Below are 18497 nucleotides of genomic sequence, written 5' to 3'. Positions count from 1 at the left end.
TCTCAGAAGTACCTTCAACAAACAAAAATATAATGCAGCAATAACACCTGGTGTCCACATGCCCACCTTTGAAGCAATAATGGTAACTACTATACCTATACATGTTAATAAAAAATACAACATGTTATAATATATCTTTAGTATTATTACTATAAAGTCATTATTGCAGTAACTGACAATACATATGGTGGTGGTATGCCTCATTTGTATCACACATGTGGATTAACAGTATCTCATGTATTGAAATGAAAGCAACATTTTGGCAGCAAAGACTGAAAGAAATGCAACAGAACTGTAGTCCTTGCCAACAAGTATTTGGTATAAATTATGGAGATCTTTCAATCAAATGGGCTACAGAAAAGGTGCCAGAAAAACGTTTGAATCTGCTGAAAATCTTTTAAAAGAACAGCACCAAAAGACCACCATCCTGTTTTTTCATGTTAGTTTTGGCCAAGGAATTGGTAGTGTGATATTTTTTATATTTGCACCTCCCAAACTTAAAGCAAAAATGCAAATTAAAGCAAAGTAGGTATGGAAAAGGCTGTACATTAAATCAGAAAATTACTCCCGTTCTGATTATAGCAGTGTAAGAGAACCAGGGAGTGGATTTTTTCTTTAACTCCTCATTTCTCGTGCTTGTCTCTCTCCTCCTCCGTTACTCCTCCGTCTGTGTATTCCTCGTGCCTAGTTGAGTTTCAACTGTCCTCCTCAGTGTTTGTTGAGCTGTTATTGTGTCTCAGATATTTTGTTGTTTCCTCTTTGTCTGCTGTTTGTCATTCTTCGCTGTGTTTTTTTCACTGTTATCTATAGTCCGTCGTTCCTGCCTTCCATGCCGTCTCTGTCCTCTGATGCGCTCCCTTTATCCTTCCAGGAAGAGATGAGATCTTGACTTATCAAGCTCTCGTTATTTGGTCAATCCAGGTTGATTGTCACCAAGTTGCTCTAACCAAGACCCATTCTCTCCAGTCTGTGTTCATGAATCTGTCTGTTTGCTGTCTGCTGTGGTGGTTGGTGGGATGTTGAGTGGAGGTTCCTGTGACCAGTGCGCCGTATGTAATCAGTCAATCCATTCATTGATAAGTAGGCCAATGCTGAAACATACTTTATCAAAGCCAGTGTCTGTGTTAGGTGTTCATGTTTTCGCCATAATCCATTGTACCATGAATTTTCTCAGGGTGCATCACTGGAGTTAGCCAGTGCCAAACCAGACTGTCCAGAGACGACCTTGAGCCATGTACCTTCCATAGCACAGGAGATGGTGACTGGACAGGATAAGACAAAATGCTGACAGGCTCTAAAAGGCAGAATTGATGTCACTTGTTCAAAGGAGGACTTTGAAGGCATTCAATTGACACAGTGCACACACTGGCAGCCATATTGGTGGACCATAGCTCTGCTGAATCTGCTGATTGCTAACTAAATGTCTAAACAAACAACTTGAAGGCCTCAGCAGAAGTCAGAAGTCATGGTAAATTTCTGAGCTTTTTTGACCAGGAATTGATATTTCATACACTCATTACAGTCTCCAGATTAGATAGATAATGTCACCATTTAGCACCTCCATGATGACAAATGATGGATTTGTTATTACCACTTTCACCAGCCAAATAATCAGTCTTTTTAAAGATCTGTTTGACTGGTAAAACTGTAATTGTCTTTGAAATGTTTTGTAGTACATTGTAGCCAGACGAGTTTCTTGTCCAGCACATCAGCCTGATGTCTCAGAGGAGGTTTGGACATGTATCTGTTTCTGGACAGGCCTCGATCCATCTGCACTCATTTAGCATTCAGCCTTAAGCTTCCAGGCTGTGGAGGGACATGACACAGGCTGTAGCAGTCATGAACCATCGCCTTTAAGATACTCTTAAGAGGACTCCATTACCCAGGATCCCCTGGGAGGAAAGCTGCCTGACCTCTGATCTGATGGAAGCAGAAGTAGCTTTTTAATACAGCTAGTTCAGGATCAGATGTCTACTTCACACAAAATGGCACATTACTCAAAAAAATCTTGGCAGATGAAAGATCACACATTTTCAAATGATGATTTTTGAGTAAAATCTGTTTTTGATGATGTGTTTGATGATGTATGGTAATCTGGTCCAAGACCTGTGATTTAAGAGCAATCTTATCTCAAATGCCTAAGGTAGAAGTTCCCCTCTGACACAGATCTGAGACCAGCTTTCCCTCCCTGAACAAACTGATATAAAGGAAAAAGTCAGTTAATTTGAAAGCCAGCAGTGTCCCTTTAAATGCTTGTTCAGTGTGGGTAGTAGATCTCAGATCAGTAGTCTGGCAGGAAACTTTACCTTGGATACCCACAGCCATGTGCTTGCTGATGGCGCCCCCGTGTGGGTGCATGCTGCGAGTGCATCCTGTGTTTGTGTCCTGTGTCTGCCCCTTGAGTGTGCCTGATGCCAGCCTGCAGGCCATGTCGTGTATCTCACACAGAACCGAACGCCATTAATGTTTCAGCGCATGGAGCCACCCTCTGAGGGAGGGGGCACGGATGGCCAGGGGGGCCAAGGCCTGAACGGCCTCCCCAACACCCAGCCGGACAACCTCAACAGCATGTGAGTAGACTGGGCACGGGTGGGAACCCATATGCAGTGTATTACAACCAAATAAGACAGCAGGAAACATAAGTACTTGCACACAAATATTTCCTATAGTTATCTATGGATGTACATTGTGTAGTAAATTATATGCTAATATGTACACATAACAATTAAAAATTTGGCCCTTGGTCAGATTTTTAGAGGCATCTTGCTTTCAAGGGCAATGTTTTTTAAATGTTCCATAATATATTAGGAAAGTAACCTGGCAAAAAATGTTACATTTTCATCAACCTCCGGACCTCAGTTGCAGAAATTTCTCCAATATTGGTTACTATCGAAGCAAGGTTAAATCAAGGGCAACTGGACTTGGTTGAAGATACTTGAAGACATTTTGCCTCTTAAAGAGGCTTGGTTGCTGTAGATTTTGTAGATGTAGTAGTTTTGTGGTGCACTAAACAGTTGCCACTGTCTCAGGCTGAATGTTTTGATTTTTTACAAATTGTAAACCGTCATCACTTTTATGTGTAAACAGTGGACAACAATTAATTAACATTAAGTTGAAGGAACTTTCTAATTTATGACATTTTTTTTAAATTTATTTAAATTAAAGTAAAGTGTTTGTTGTGAATACATTTATGTTTCATATCTGAATGAAAAGTTGAGTGAATTGAAGGTAAACTGACTCAACTCCCATACAGTACAGTATAATACATATATACTGCATCTGTAGTTATTACTTGGCTTTGGGTGTCTTTGATCATGTTTTTCAATTATGTCTTGTTGTGTGTCAAAGTGTGTGTGTGTGTGTGAGAGAGAGAGAGAGAGAGAGTGCTTTTCTGTTTAGCTTACTCAGGTTTGTCCTGTGGAAAGTACTGTTTATCAGGGTGAAATTGAGCCAAAATGGCACATTTGTTTAAACATTTACAAATGTCTGTTTGTGTCTGTGCATGTATGAGAGTGTTGAGTTGTCAGTTGATGGGAGGTGAGGTTCATTTAGTCTGTAGAAACATACTGTAACATTCTATAATGGTATAGTTAGCTTGAAGGAGGGTTACAAAGGAAAGGTTAGATTATTATTATTTCTTCTTTTTTTTAATAAACACTCAAAGTGTCATTTTGCACAATAAAATTAATCTGCAGAGAAATTTAACAACACACGAGAAACAATGATTAGATTAAATCAGCTACTTGACGTTGGCGTATGACTACTAGTCATCTGTGAATTTCTTTAGTTGAAGACATTCCTGATTTGTAATCCCCTGACTTGTGTGTATGTGTGGGTGCCAGACCTCCTGAGGGTGGCATGACTGAGAGCCAGTCGTGGGTGACGGCCAAGGCCCAGGAAATGTTCCAGAAGACGGGCAACTGGAGCCCCGACAGACCCTACCCCGATGATCTCCACAACAACCGTCACAACCCGCAGGTATGACAAGCACAAACTCACATGTCGTCAGCATGGTAACACACCAATTCAAGCCCGAACATGTTCTCCACTCACGCAAACAGTTTGTCCCCAATCACACTGGTTACGTTCAGGTCAAGACTCCTTCAACAGTAGCTGAGTATAATCAATAAAGTCTTCAGCAGGTAATTTGTTAGCAACAAATTTAAAGATGCTGGTGGGAAACATTCCTCAGGTTTGTTGCGGTGCATAGATCAAAAAACAGTTTGAAGCATCACATTTATTACACAAAACCTGAGATTATTTCATTCATGTAATTGTAAATACTAAAAGTGTGAAAACAGCAATCTCCACTGCTTACCATACTAATTCCTACAGTATGTAGGCCTAGTTAAAGCTCAGAGCTTTTTTTGCCAATGAAATTCATAAACTGAATTTTTTTTTTTTTCCTCAATGCCAATTCTTAAATAAAAGTATAAATAATCTAAACCTAGATATCCACACTATCTGCCCTCTGAATTTATCAAGCTCTGGAGAGTCAGAGCTTAAATATAGAAGTGTAGCCTTTGTGCGGAAGAATTAAAGAAGTCAAATTAAAGCCATTGTTGTAAGGTGAGTGGCGCTGTGGAAACAAGAGAAAAAAATTTCTTTGCTTCTTCAGGTAAGTATTTTATTCCAAAGTTTCTGATTCATAGCTAAACTCACAAGTGGTGGGCATTTGAGGGGTTAAAGATGATCAATGTGAATCCATGGGGCCAAATGTGTTTCTAATTGGAAAGTTATAAGAACTCCACCTCAATGCTCTGTGTCCTTGTTGAGAAAAAGACTGAGAACTGTTAGTCCTAAATCTGCTGCTTCATCCCTAACACCATGTTCATAGCAATAAATTAGTTCAGCGTTGAACTCTTTTCAGTATCTGACTGCTGGATATTGCTGCTACTACTCCAGCGTTCAAGACTGTAGTGTCTCTCTGTCCTTTGAGCTCTTCTTTTTTGGAACCTGTCTCTTTCTTCATCTTCCTGCTCGACGTCCACATCTCCCGTATTCTCTTAGTCTTACCATCTTTCTATTCCTTGATTTTTCCCGTTCACTTTTCAGCATCCTCTTGAATCAATGGCTTGGAGGTGGTAGATGTGTTTTGTGACCTACACCTTCTCCTCCTAGCTGCCCCTTACTTTCACTTGTCTGTTGGGACGTCCCTACTCCCCAGCCCCTCATCTCACTCTTCAATCCCATGACTAATATACTAAAATGTATTTGAATTTGGAATTGTGTCACATACTCTTTGGAAAGAAAAGGCTGATATTTAGGAATATACGTTCTTTAGAGATATTTTCTTTCCCCAGATTTGAACCTTCGGATTGGCAGTTTTATGGCAGAAAGGTCCCAGTGTTTTTAAAGAAGCTTTTCTCAATGGTCCTGATCTGGTTTCGTAATTACAGGAGAGTAAATATACGCACATCACGTAGGTGCAAGGCCGTCAGAAAACAGTGTCAATGAAAAAAGGTAACCCCCTGCACACTTCTTCAATTGCACAGAATTTTAATAATGACAACATTTTAATCCTTCTTGCAATCCTTCATTCTGACCTGATGAAAATCCGATTAGGATTGTAACATTGTCATTAGTAAACTTAGTGTACTTTGAGTAAGTGTGCAGGCATTAGCTTTTGTCATTGACAAAGTTTGGTTTTGTGCCACAACCCAGAATGAGCATTCACAACACTATAGAGAGTCATTCGCTTCCTGCCCATGGGACCTTATTTCGGAAAAAATATGTATGGCGAGACTTATTTTTTGATCCGGTTTGAACCGTGCCCTAATTTACACATATGATGTTTGTCATTTTAAAAGATAATTTTGTTTATCAAGAAAATTGCAGTTCAATGAGCTACATCTTTCGTCTTGCACGATATACTGTATGTCAGCAACATGTTAACGCTGTAATGCTAGCTAAAGTTCATTGCTTGGTTGCTACTAGCTAGGTAACTTAGCTGTGTTCCAAGCAAAAATAGATCTCACCTGATGTGTTTAATCCAACGATTCCTGGTCCTTTTACCACATCATCTACACATCTAAGTTCTTTGACCTTACAGTGAGGGGGGAAACTATTTGATCCCCTGCTGATTTTGTATGTTTGCCCACTGATAAAGAAATGATCAGTCTATAATTTTAAGAAAAATGCATGTCAAAAATGTCATAAATTGATTTGCATTTTAATGAGTGAAATAAGTATTTGACCTCTCTGCAAAACAACAGACTTAGTACTTGGTGGCTAAACCATTGTTGGCAATCAGGTCAGATGTTTCTTGTAGTTGGCCACCAGAGCTTTCTTGAGCAGGGGGACCTGGCGGGCGCTGTAGGATTTCAGTCCTCAGCTCATTACCCGTGTAAAAGACTGGGAGAAAGAAATCTTAATTGTAAATTAAATTATAGACTGATCTTTTCTTGTCAGTGGGCAAACGAACAAAATCAGCAGGGGATCAAATATTTTTTTCCCTCACTGTAGCTTCAGTAACGTTAGCTTCAGTCATTGAGAGAAGTTACGACGTCACATACGCGATTTTGGGTTTGTGGTTTTTGTAATTATGTATTTTCACAGTGTTATCCATCAACAGTTTTACATCAAACTGCGACTTTCTTGACTTCTAAATGTATATTTTAAATCATCATCATCATATGTGTAATTCAGAGCACATTTCAAACGGGATCAAAAAATTTGTTGTCTCTTGCCTTTGACTACCGTACATATTTTTCCCGAAATAAGGTCCCATGGTGTTCCACCAGAAGGGGAGGGACTTAGGCTCTCTATACATTAACCCACATTCTGACATTAGAGTAGTGGGCTAATAGACTTAATCTAATTACTACCCACCTCATCTAAATGTTTCAGAACCTCAACATTGACTTAACATAGGTTGCAACTGTGTAAAAATGTAGTCTTTTATGCCTGAAATTGAAAAGAAAGACCAAATTGGAACTTAATAAACTTTATTGATACATCATTGAATTTATTTCATGTTCCTACCACCTCGGTTAGCGCCTCCCTTGATTAGTCGACGACACCTCCTCCTGTCAGAGTGCCCTCCCTCAGCAGACAGTGGTCACGCCCCCTCTCATTGTGTTTTACAGACGGTAGAGATGAGGGAGATGGGGCGGGACGGGTACTCCGACACTGAGCCCTATCACCCAATGGATGTGCATGGGCGGACCCTCTCCATGCCCCGCCTCTCGGCAGACAACCAAGTGAGCACCTCCATCCCACCATCATCACCATCATCACCATCATCACCATCATCATCATTCTCCATTACTATGCCTGTTAGCGGTGTAGACAGTTGAAGTGAATTCAAAAAGTCTCTCTTTGCATTCTGAACAGGGAAGAGAACCGAGTCTGAAATAAACCCACACCTTCTAGTTTAAATCCCAAATATGTGTTTGTTTAATTACTTTTTTTTATATTTAGTCCAAATATATTTAACAGAAAATATTCAACAAATTATTTTTTATGTGTTTTTTTTTTCACTACTCTAGTCTTCTGCATGGGAAACATGGTTCACTTCCTACAAAATGTTTTGCCAGGATGCAAAGAAGCAATTAGACTTTTGTAAATTCACCTCCCTCTGTCTGGCCCCCCTTTCCCTCCCTTCCTGCCACCATACCTCCACCTCCTCCTCCCTCCCTCTAACCCGCCACTCATCCAGCAGCCGACCCACCACTGTTCAGCTTCAAGAGAGCTCCTCTCTGAGCAGTACAGTGAAACTGCATGCTGAAATTGGAGCAGCAAGTAACATGGGTCAGAGGGCTGGATAAGTGTTCTAGATTTATATCAAATATATTTCTAGAAGACCTATAAGTATAGAATATCTTATCGCTACCAACCTGATCCTGCTCCCTAATCCATTTCCATTAAATCCTTGGTGTGTCTGTCCTGTGTAAACTGTGGCCAGAGTTAGTGTCTCTCTTCAGCAGGGAAATTGAGAAACAACCACATGGTGACCAAAGATAGATAAACTGTAGGTTGCCACTTCATTGTATTCTGAAATCATTTTATGGACATCTCAGCAGGGACAACTATATCATTGGCTTGCTCAAAATGACTCCCTTAGTTGACTTCTTGGATGTGTGTGGGACAGACGGAGAGCGGTGTAGTAGAAGTTGCTGTAAATCACAGTTTGACCCTGTTGCTGAAGTTTAATAACTATGTTACAATCGAGTGAGGAAAAAAAGTAATTCACGCTTTCAATATTCTGCAAGTTAAGATTTCATATTAGTCAGGGACAGATCGATGTAGACCAAATATTTTGAGAGTTAAATCCTGACTACATGCACTCTGAAATCTGGTCTCAAAAATTTCTCCTGCAGGTTTGGTAGCTTTCACACAGAGAATGTGAGAGGGCACTTTTAACAGCACATGACCTTATCTGGTTATTACAGTAATATCTATGCTATAGTTATAAACTCATTTATCTAAATAAAAAAGATGGTGGATAATACATGGATGTAGCCTGTCCACTGTCCACTGTCTACTTCATATTAATCTGTTTTTAGATTAAGTTTGCAACGGATATAAACTACCAACTACAGTGTATGAAGATGGTAAGAAAAGGCAAGCCTGCTGCTCGCAACCTGTGGGCGAATTGTTTCAAAAACTTACTCTATGTTTACATAGATCTTGGGTTCTCTCCCAGATCTAGGGTGGCAGATTGACTACAGTTCGCCATTGTTTAGTGCTTGCTTTGTATTATTTCTCAGTAATGCACTTGGATCATTTTTTATCATCCTGTTTTAAAACAAAATGAGAGGAGTGTTAAAATCTATATATATGATATTTAGAAAATAGTTTACTTGGAGGACATGCGGACTTTACTATGAAGCCTCTGGCTGCAGTTGCACACACACTCACACACACATTCATGCATACAAGCATTGCCATACTCCGACATGTCACTGCACCCATGTCATGTTGCTCTCACTTTGGTATGTTGGTTACTCCATGGAGTGTTTTTTTGTAGGAGGATGAGATAGGAGAGCGTATAAGAGAAATGTGATGTCCACATAAACAGATGATGTGTGAAGAAAGTAGATAAGGTGTTCTTACAGTTTCCACTTTCTTAGTATTTTAAGTTTGTAATTTATAAGATGGGGGGGTTGATATGTGAGAATATTTTGGAGCTTGTAAAACTTTACGTGTTTGTTGTTAGCAGTTATTATATATAATGATGTTATTTAGGCTTCTTTGAACTTGTCCCCTAAAATACACTTAATACACACACACACACACATATATATATATATATATATATATATATATATTATATATATATTATATATTCCTACTATACATATATACAGTAAATACCCGTAAAGCTGGCAGTTAGCACATAATACACACATTTCAGTTAGTTTGAGTATGTTTGAGAGCCAACACAGCAAAGGTTTCACTCTCCAAATACAATAGACTTTATATTAGCTATGAATACACTCTTTGTGGACTCTTCTTTTCAAATGGATACGGGAGAATCAGTTATTTTTACTGCTCTTCATACTCCAACACTACCTGACCCGTGTTTGGTGCCTGTAGCTTTTAACACTATTAAAAAAAAAGAATAAAATAAGAATAAGATCAACAATAATAATAATAATAATAATAATAATAATAATACATTTTATTTACAGAGTGTTTTTAATGGTACTCAAAGACACTTCACATATGTTTTTATTCCTCTGGTAATAGTCCTGGAACATACAGTAACAGTCTTGGTATTAATATAAGTAGATGCTACTTTTAAATAATTAGATGTGTATAATATAATTACATACTAACTCAACATAAATAAAGAGAGTCTGACGTGGGAGTGTAGAATGTCTGTGTGTGTGTGTGTGTGTGTGTGTGTGTGTGTGTGTGTGTGTGTGTGTGTGTGTGTGTGTGTGTGTGTTGCATACACAATATATATGTGTGACTCCATACACTGTTACTTACTGCCTTCTAACACTACTCTGCTTTACAGAGAGCTCATGCTGTTTCGGTAAGTGTGTGTATGAGTGTGTGGATGCGCATGCATCTTACATTGTTCTCTGTCCTCTCTTGCTCACTGGCACACCCACCTCACTCTTATGTGTGTACGCTGGCCTTCTTTAAATTAACTGGGTCCTCTCTCTCTCTCTCTCTCTCTCTCTCTGTCCCCTTTTTCACTTATTTATGTACATTATTTTCCAAATTTTTACCTCTTTTTTAATCCTTCATCTTCTCCTTCATGTCCTACATCTATCTTCCCCCTCCTTCTGTTTGTCTCTCACCTCCTTCCCAAAACATCTTTACGTCCTCTAAATAATCCCATTATCCTTCCTCTCTGTCATCTGTCATTGTTTATCATCAACTACACATTCATTTCTGTCTCTTTCTCTGTCTCTGGCTCTATTGTCTTTCGGTCCTGACGGCTATGCTATGTCGGGTCTATGCTCTGTCTGTGTGTGTGTGTGTGTGTGTGTGTGTGTGTGTGTGTGTGTGTGTGTGTGTGTGTGTGTGTGTGTGTGTGTGTGTGCACTACACTGCTCTGCTCTACGTATCATCTCTGTGTTTGCCTGCTCTGCAGCGGAGGAGACACAGGCCTCGTGGAAATAACCTCAGTGTATGTACCTCTCTCTAGCTCTATCTCTCTCCCTTTCCCTTCCCTCTTCATTCTTCTGTCTCTCTGTCAATTATTTTTCATACTGGATCTGCACTAAAATTTGGGCTGTCTGACAGGTCATCTAAATTTTTAATACTCTCAGAGACTATTCAGTATCAAAGACAATACCCTGAGATCCTGTGGGTGTTCATTATATCAAATCCCATGTTTGATTCTAAATGTGGTCTATATTTTTTCATCAATAGCCATTTAATAGATGTGCATTCTGCAATTGCATTATGTCATTCTTCAGTTTGTAAAATGCTCACACACTTGGTGCACAGTCCCTATGAGCTTGGGTTTTGTAAAAACATTTCCCCTGTTTTTTTATTCTTACCTATTTACATGTGCATATTCACAACACACATTACCAGTGCTGGATGTAAAGTAAGATACACAGAGTGTCTGAGAAGATGCGTGCAGCAATGCACAGTCAATTCTTTCCTGTGAGCTTCTCTGCATTTCGACCTACAACAAAATGATAGCCTGGTCAGTAGTTTACTGTTGAAACAACTACAGATCTAGTTTTCAAACGGCAACCGACTGAGAGAGTGAAACCCCTATCATCGGCTCTGACTTGAAACTTTGGCAAGCATTTGCCAGTCAATTACAGATGTTGTGTTCACTGTTGTTGGTTGTATAAAGCAGCAGTGAACACTGCTCATCCAGTGTGTTTTAAGTTCTTTAAACACCAAAAACTGAAGGAAACAAACTTTGATTTTGAAAGTTGCCATGTCACAATTATTGCAGTGGGTCCATATTCATGTTCTCCCTTCTTCCTGCGGATAAAGTATTTGCATAACACTTTTTATGGTTTGTGAGGATTTTCTGTTTTGGCAGGATGTCAATTTACTGCAACTTAAAAGAGACACCATCTGAGTTGTGTTGATGCAATGAACCCCACCCACCTGGTACTCCAAGCTCTTTAAAACTGTGGCCTAATTGTCACTATTCAGATCTGCTTTGATCACCTCTCCCCTTCTCTATCTATCCTGTCAGCCTGTCTTTGAGCTGTGCCAGTCTCTCTCTTTCTTTTTCCCTCTTTCTTTCTCTCTCCCGTGTCTGTTCGTGTTGAGGTCTCTCTGCTCTCCATTGCTTGTTTTCTGTGACGAGAATCCCTGGAGTTCAGCTTGTATGCAGCGTGTGTGTGTGTGTGTGTTCCTTTCTGTGCGTTACATGTGCGTTTTAGTCTGTTGCATTGCTGCAGACCTGGTCAACAGTGTATGACGAAAGCATGGACTGGCCTGATGTGCAACTGTTGGCCTGTACGGGGAATTGGCAGCGTGCCGGCATGTCATTAGTCATGCATGGCGTGGCAGAGCTCAGTCTTGCTGTGGATGTGATGGAGAGGTAGTGGTGTACCAACAAGGGAAAGTGTTGCTTCAGCCAAAGGCTGTCATTCAGTAGTCTGAAAGGGAAAGGGAAAGATGGACAGAGTCAGAATAGGGCACTCATAAACCACTTTCTGTCTTAAGTTGGATGACATCATGGTTTATAACTTTTCAGTGCATAATTTGTTACGAGGGGTGTAATGTGAAAATGAATTCACTAAACAGTGTATTTGGACACACAAGTCTCCAGGATCATAATGTTACTGTGATATTGTTAGGATTGTCTGGGTAAACATGGTTTTTTTTCAGTCTTTTATACCTGTTTAATGTAAAACCCATTCTAACACATCCTTTTCAAGCGTTTGTGTGTATAAGCATAAAAGTGTATGCAAACGTGCAGTACCGTGCTGCCAGCTAACCAGAGGGCGTGCATGTAAGGCTGCTCAGAAAGTGTACAGACTGCTGTCCATGTGTAGTCCAGCTCCACTCAGGACGATGAATCCTCTTGTGTTCGTCTGAATCTTGGTCCGGCCTGCTGCTTGCAGACTGACCTGTGCCTTATCATCAGGGTGATGTGAAGCTTTCTCGTGGTTCAGAGTGTCAGCAGGGTCCTGTCCTGGTCAGAAGAGCCTGATAATGAACCTAGCAAGAAAATCGCACAAGACTTGTTCTATAATACATTATGTAGACCTTAACTAGAGCCAGTTCCTTATATGAGTTTCTGTAATTTACTGTTTTCCTGATGTAATCGAAAGTGTCTTGATTTTAACATGGCTAAACACAACCACTAACAGGTTAGAAATGTGTAATATTTGAGTAAGTGCACTACTTTAATGCAGTAGATTTTTTATACATATACATTAACTTAAAGTACTAGGCAGGTTAAAATAGATTAATGTATAATATAATGGTAAAGGAGTTACTGTAATCCCACATTATCTAGTTAATTGTACAATTTGCCAGCCACTTTTAAAAAGCCCTGACAACAACATTTTGAAAAACAATAATCTATCCTGTAGGATTTTCCTGTTGGGTTCTTGCAAAGCGTTTTGACCAGGCTGTAATGCTACTGAATGTCAGTTTACCTTATCCACCTGGCTGCCATATTTAATTAATGGCATACGCAGTGTTGGGAAGCAGTACATTTATAGAGGAATACAAGCAGTCTGTGGAGAAAAATATATTTAATATTCTCTAAATGTTTGCGATGAGCAGAATAAGAGATGAAACAACTACAAATATCTAAATAAATTAAAGTAAAATTGGATTGAATGAAAAAATATTGTTTATTCATGTGTTAAAATTAAGCCTGGTGAGACTTAATTCATTAATTCAGCTGTCACAAGCTTCTATAGTGTTGGTAATGCGGCAGTGTGCATTCATAGTTGTGCTTTTTTGACATTCAAGTAGAAAATATTTATAATCTGCTAGAATTTACATTGCAATCATTGTTTTAATTATTTTATTTACAAAAAATGTGAGGATAAAGGAGGGAAAATAAAAGTAAACATCTGATGTTGGTTGGTCCGATGATATTCCAACTTCGACATGGAGAAAAATGTTGCTTTCCAACCTGAGTATGATCTAAAGGAAATAAACTTGCCATTTGAAAGTCCAGTAGGCTCCCCTGCCTTGTGCATGTGAGGCATGGTTTCTACGACCCTCTTTCATGCTTGCTCTCTGTCTCTGCCCCCTCCTTCTCTTCCTCTCAGTTCCCTGTTATCTTTCTGTCTGTTTCATTCCTCCATGTTTTGGTGAAGAAGCATGGTATTACATGTGCTTGTCAAAGTAGTTCGTTATTTCAGGTGCTATGGGTCAAGCTAAATGAATGCAAAGATTGTAAGCTGATATGTGATTTAATATGATCAAACAGTACTCAGAAACCATTTGAGTGTTTGTTTTCAGATCAGATGGGTGCAGGTTGCCAGACAGGACAACACAAGAACCAAAATGTAGATATTGTCAAAATCGAATTGCAACCTGTGAAAACCTGAATTGTCCTAGTGTGGGTAACCACCACCCACCTAAACCAAGAGCTGTTTGGTACTGCTGTTTGACCCAAGTCACATACTGCCATTCACAAGGCACATATACACACAGGAATGCACAATCTGATGCAGCTCTGTGGTAGTGTCATACACTCATTAAAAGTCAGTGAAGTGAGTGTTGAGAGTGTCGTCCTTCTCACAGCTGAGGACCGACTCCACCGGTCACAATGCATCAAATCTAAGTTCTTTTCTCCTCTCTTTCTTTCTCTCTCCCCCACTATTTTTTTTATATCTCTTTTCTTCTTATCACATTCTCTCCTACCTTATGTTCTCTGTCTGTCCCTCTCCCCTTCTGTATTTCCTTCGCTGCTCTCTCCTTCGTCCACGCAGACCATCACTGACACCAGTCCGATGCGACGCTCCACCTCCAGCCTGGTCCATGGACGTACAGGTCGGGGCGTGAGGCTGGACGACTACTCCCTGGAGAGGGTGGTGTCTGAAGAGGGGAGACACGGAGGAGGACGCAGACACAGAGACAGGAGTCACCGTGCCTCACAGCGCTCCCTGACCAGATATACAGACGCAGACACGGGTGAGCCACTCATAGTGGACATCTATATGCTACCTTTCATGCTACCCTAACATCTTGCTTGCATCTGCAAATCTACACTGAACGTTTACAGCTGTAAATGCCTCAATGTATCTCCAATGTTGAATTTACTTAATGTAGGTTACAGTATCAAAGTAATGAATAAAAATTCCAAACCAGCAGCCTCTACTGGCGTACAGTAGCTCAGACAGGTGGTGTGGTCTGTCTGTCTATTCAACACTTGGGACCAGAATGAAATCTGAACAACTTCAGTATTGTATAGATTTCTATGACATGGCAAATAGTAATTTTGAAATGAGAATGAAAATGTAAAATTACATAATGCGGCACTCACACTAAGCGCTTATACTAAACATTCTTTATCCTAACTTTAGCTTTAACATGTTAACTGGCTGGCATTTGTATCAGTATGTGGCATTTTATACGCTATACAGCTCAGCTATACACAGTAAGGGCGTACACTCTATGCTAGCTGAGGTTGATGAAGTAGCCTGGTTAGAGGATAAACAACACTGGCCTTTCCTTAGACACTGTAGCAGCATCCATTGCTGTCTGCCAAAACGAAGATTAAGATAATAAGAGAATATTTGTGTGCAAGCCTTTTAGCTAGTTTCAGGAAGAGTTGGACATTCTAATGTTTTCCTGTGAGCTGTATTTGCAAGAGCACAGTCAGCGGAAGTTCATTTTCTATCCCAAATCAGTGACTACACAACACACTTGGGTGATAAGAAATGCTACTCCTGCCATTATATATGGGGTGATTACATAACAAAGAAATTTTCATGCAACCATAACATGAACAAAGTACGCAGTGTTGCTTTATGGCTTGGTCAAGGACAACTCAGTAGCAGTTGTTGAGGCAATTAAGAGCAATCTGTGCATTTATTGAGCTAAGAGAGCAGAGTTGTCATCATATTCACTACATTTTATGTGAGTCAAGTCTTGGCACAAAGAAGTCCTTGAAAAGAACATTGTGCAAGCAGATAGCCCACTTCATCAGTAATTGCAAGTGCAAATTGCATGCTTCAGCTATAAAACTAATGTAACAAGGCTGGCACAGTTAAACTCTAAATCCCCCTTATAATTGGAGAGCTCTCTAATCTGATGGAGAAGACTCTCTGCTTTCCGGACTCGGTAGTGAAGGTGGTGTTTTAAGTTTGTTTTCTTTACTCTACATTTGACTGCACAGGTATAGTGGATTCTTGCATGGATAGGCATTTAATTTTTTCCCTTTAAAATTTGGCACTTTCATTGCTTTAGGTTGTTTATTTCACTTTTCCCATATAAAAAGAAGAATCTTTTATCCTACATTAACTTGCAGGAGATGTTGTAATCTTAAATTGCGTGGTGTAGCTCAAATCTTAACAAAATAATGTGTTCTCTTGTATTTATCAATGTAAACTGAGACATATCCTTGCTAGGCCTGGGCACAGACCTCAGCACTACCACGCAGTCGGGCGACCTTCCACCCAAGGAGCGCGAGCGGGACCGCGGCCGGACCAAGGACCGCCGTCACCACCATCACCACCATCACCATCACAGCTCCATGGACAAAGAGCGCTATGGCCCTGACCGCCCTGACTACACCCACAGGCATCCACACGACCGCCACTGGTCCCGCTCACCCAGTGAGGGGCCTGATGGACGAGGACACAGACAGGTGGGCTCCAAAGACACTGAGATTAATGCCAATTGTGCATAAAATATTAGTGACAGTTTTCCAATACTGTCTTTCCTGTTCCTGTTGTTAATTTCCATATACAGTGTGTAGAATACATTATATAAAGCTTATCACTCAATACAGGTTGGATAAAAACCCTAATGTGCCTGGAGGATGTTCTGTACTGTCATTATGGATACTAAAGTGCTGAGGATGGTACTTTACTTTACCTAGTTACATTATACTCAATCTTGTAGTCACAGTAGTGTAGGCTTTCTTTAATATTAGCCAAAATATTTTCCAGGTATTTGACTGCTTAAAATCCAATAAGTTGTGTTTGTCATACAGTAGGTCTAGCTGTTTGATGTGTGAATCCCAGTATTTATCTGTTACTAGGAACTGAGCACAGTGGTGAAATATAAAAAAAAAAGTGATCCTTAACTCGTGCATTTTGCTCCCACCACAGCATCTGTTATTTTATCCAGTAAGAGTTCGCATAAAGTCAAACACCTACTTATGGATATCAATCTCTCTTTTTTGTTTTATGCTTTTTTCTTTATCACTGTTTCTCTCTCTGTCCATTTTTCTTCAACGTGATGTGTGGCTTCTTGGTGTCAATTCTTTGCCTCATCACTATGTTTTTGAATGATTTTCAATGGTGTTTATCTATCTATCTATCTATCTATCTATCTATCTATCTATCTATCTATCTATCTATCTATCTATCTATCCCTCCCTCCCTGTCTCTCTATCTCTCTATTCACCACCACTCTGCTCTACTCTGGTCTCTGTTGTTGTGGTGCGTTTTGATTTTCCTTGTTTACATTTTGCTGTAGGGCAGTAGTTCGGTGAGCGGCAGCCCGGTCCCGTCCACTTCGGGGACCAGCACTCCTCGGAGAGGCCGTCGGCAGCTGCCCCAGACCCCTGCTGTCCCCCGTCCACATGTCACCTACTCTCCCGCTGTCCGCAAGCCTATCTATGGTCCCCCAGGGCCGGGCCGACTCCGCTCCCCCTCCCCCCGACACTTCTCCCCGCCAGACCACGACAGAGGCTACCACCACCGACCCCCGTCACGCCAAGCTTCTCCCCACCACGGGGGCTCCTCGTCCCGGCACGGTTCGCCGCGCTCCCCTAGGCACCAGTCCCCACGCTCGCCCCTCCATGGCTCACCTAGGTCCCCTCACCGAGGCCGCTGGAGCGGGCCTCCGCCTGGGGACAGCCTGGAGGGCGACGGGCCCTTCTACGAGCGTGACTACGAGTACGAGCGGCACCATGAGCCCCCTGCCTACGAGCAAAGCCTCTCCCATGGCAACCCACACCCACATGGGGGAAATCCTCATCCACACCCTCGCTCACCTAGGACTGCCCGCCATGGGCCCCCTCCACCCCCTCACCCGCACCCACGTAGGGTGCCCAATGGCTACCGCTCATCCTCACCTTCCCCACATCGGCGGGGGCCGCCAGGGGCACCCCCCCACCCGCACCACCGCCCACCCCATGCCCGAGGGCCCCGCAAGGGCCTGCATGAACCTTATAGTGAGACGGACGAGGATGACTGGTGCTAGCAACCACAGGGAGCGAGGGATAAGGGCAGGAGAGGAGAAGAAGAATAGCAGTCTCCGGTGCTCTGGCCTTGGACATGTAGACTTTTAATAAAGCCGAGGTTGTGAAAATGTTAGGCGGTACAAGGTTGAGCACCTTCCAAACCCTCTACCTTCAGCCCTAGAACTCTAAATGAAAGGAAAGGGCAGAGGGGAGGGGGGGAGGGGTGCTGCAAATAGCTTTTTACAGATTTTGTGTTAGTCTCAAATCAGTGACAGAGCAGCGCATGGATAAAATGACAAAGAGACAGCCAAGACAAATAGGGCAAGGCCCGGGCACAGTTTACCTCTGCCTCTCTCAGTCTCAGAACTACTAGAATTCTGTGCTTGACCAGCAAGGCCACGCTGCAGAAGGAAGAGAGAGGTATGGGAACAGGAAAGCGAGGGAGGAGCATGTAAAATGACCAGGGATGATCGTGGTTTGAGGCCTAAAAGCACTTCTCCCAGACTGTCAAGTGATTGGTTAGTTTCGTAAGATGTGTGCTATCTGTCGCTGGTTAATCTGCTCATGTAAAAGCCAGAGTCCACTGTTTTGACTTTGCTCCTCAAACAGATGTGTTTAAAGAAAAATAAATTAACAAAAAGCCAGGACCCCTAACCCTTACATGCCAAGCTATGCCTCCAGAAAATCAAACTTGAACAATGAAGAACAAAATGAAAACTTTACAAACAATGAAAAG

At 41.2% G+C, this 18497-nt stretch overlaps 1 protein-coding gene across 1 annotated transcript in view; it reads left to right on the top strand.

Moving 5' to 3' along the window:
- Positions 1-17781, top strand: part of cacna1ab (calcium channel, voltage-dependent, P/Q type, alpha 1A subunit, b) — a 133368-nt gene extending 115587 nt beyond the window's left edge. The window contains exons 44-51 of the mRNA XM_046047684.1: positions 2449-2570; positions 3843-3978; positions 7089-7202; positions 9968-9985; positions 10553-10588; positions 14337-14538; positions 15978-16216; positions 17053-17781. Of these exons, the coding sequence (XP_045903640.1) occupies positions 2449-2570; positions 3843-3978; positions 7089-7202; positions 9968-9985; positions 10553-10588; positions 14337-14538; positions 15978-16216; positions 17053-17781 (1596 nt within the window). The remainder of the gene's footprint in view (positions 1-2448; positions 2571-3842; positions 3979-7088; positions 7203-9967; positions 9986-10552; positions 10589-14336; positions 14539-15977; positions 16217-17052) is intronic.
- Positions 17782-18497: the final 716 nt, after the last annotated feature.

Source organism: Micropterus dolomieu, linkage group LG04 (genome assembly GCF_021292245.1).
Source record: "Micropterus dolomieu isolate WLL.071019.BEF.003 ecotype Adirondacks linkage group LG04, ASM2129224v1, whole genome shotgun sequence".
NCBI classification, from domain to species: Eukaryota; Metazoa; Chordata; class Actinopteri; order Centrarchiformes; family Centrarchidae; genus Micropterus; species Micropterus dolomieu.
The sequence above is the reverse complement of the archived record's forward strand: the minus strand, read 5'-3'. Positions and strand labels throughout refer to the sequence as shown.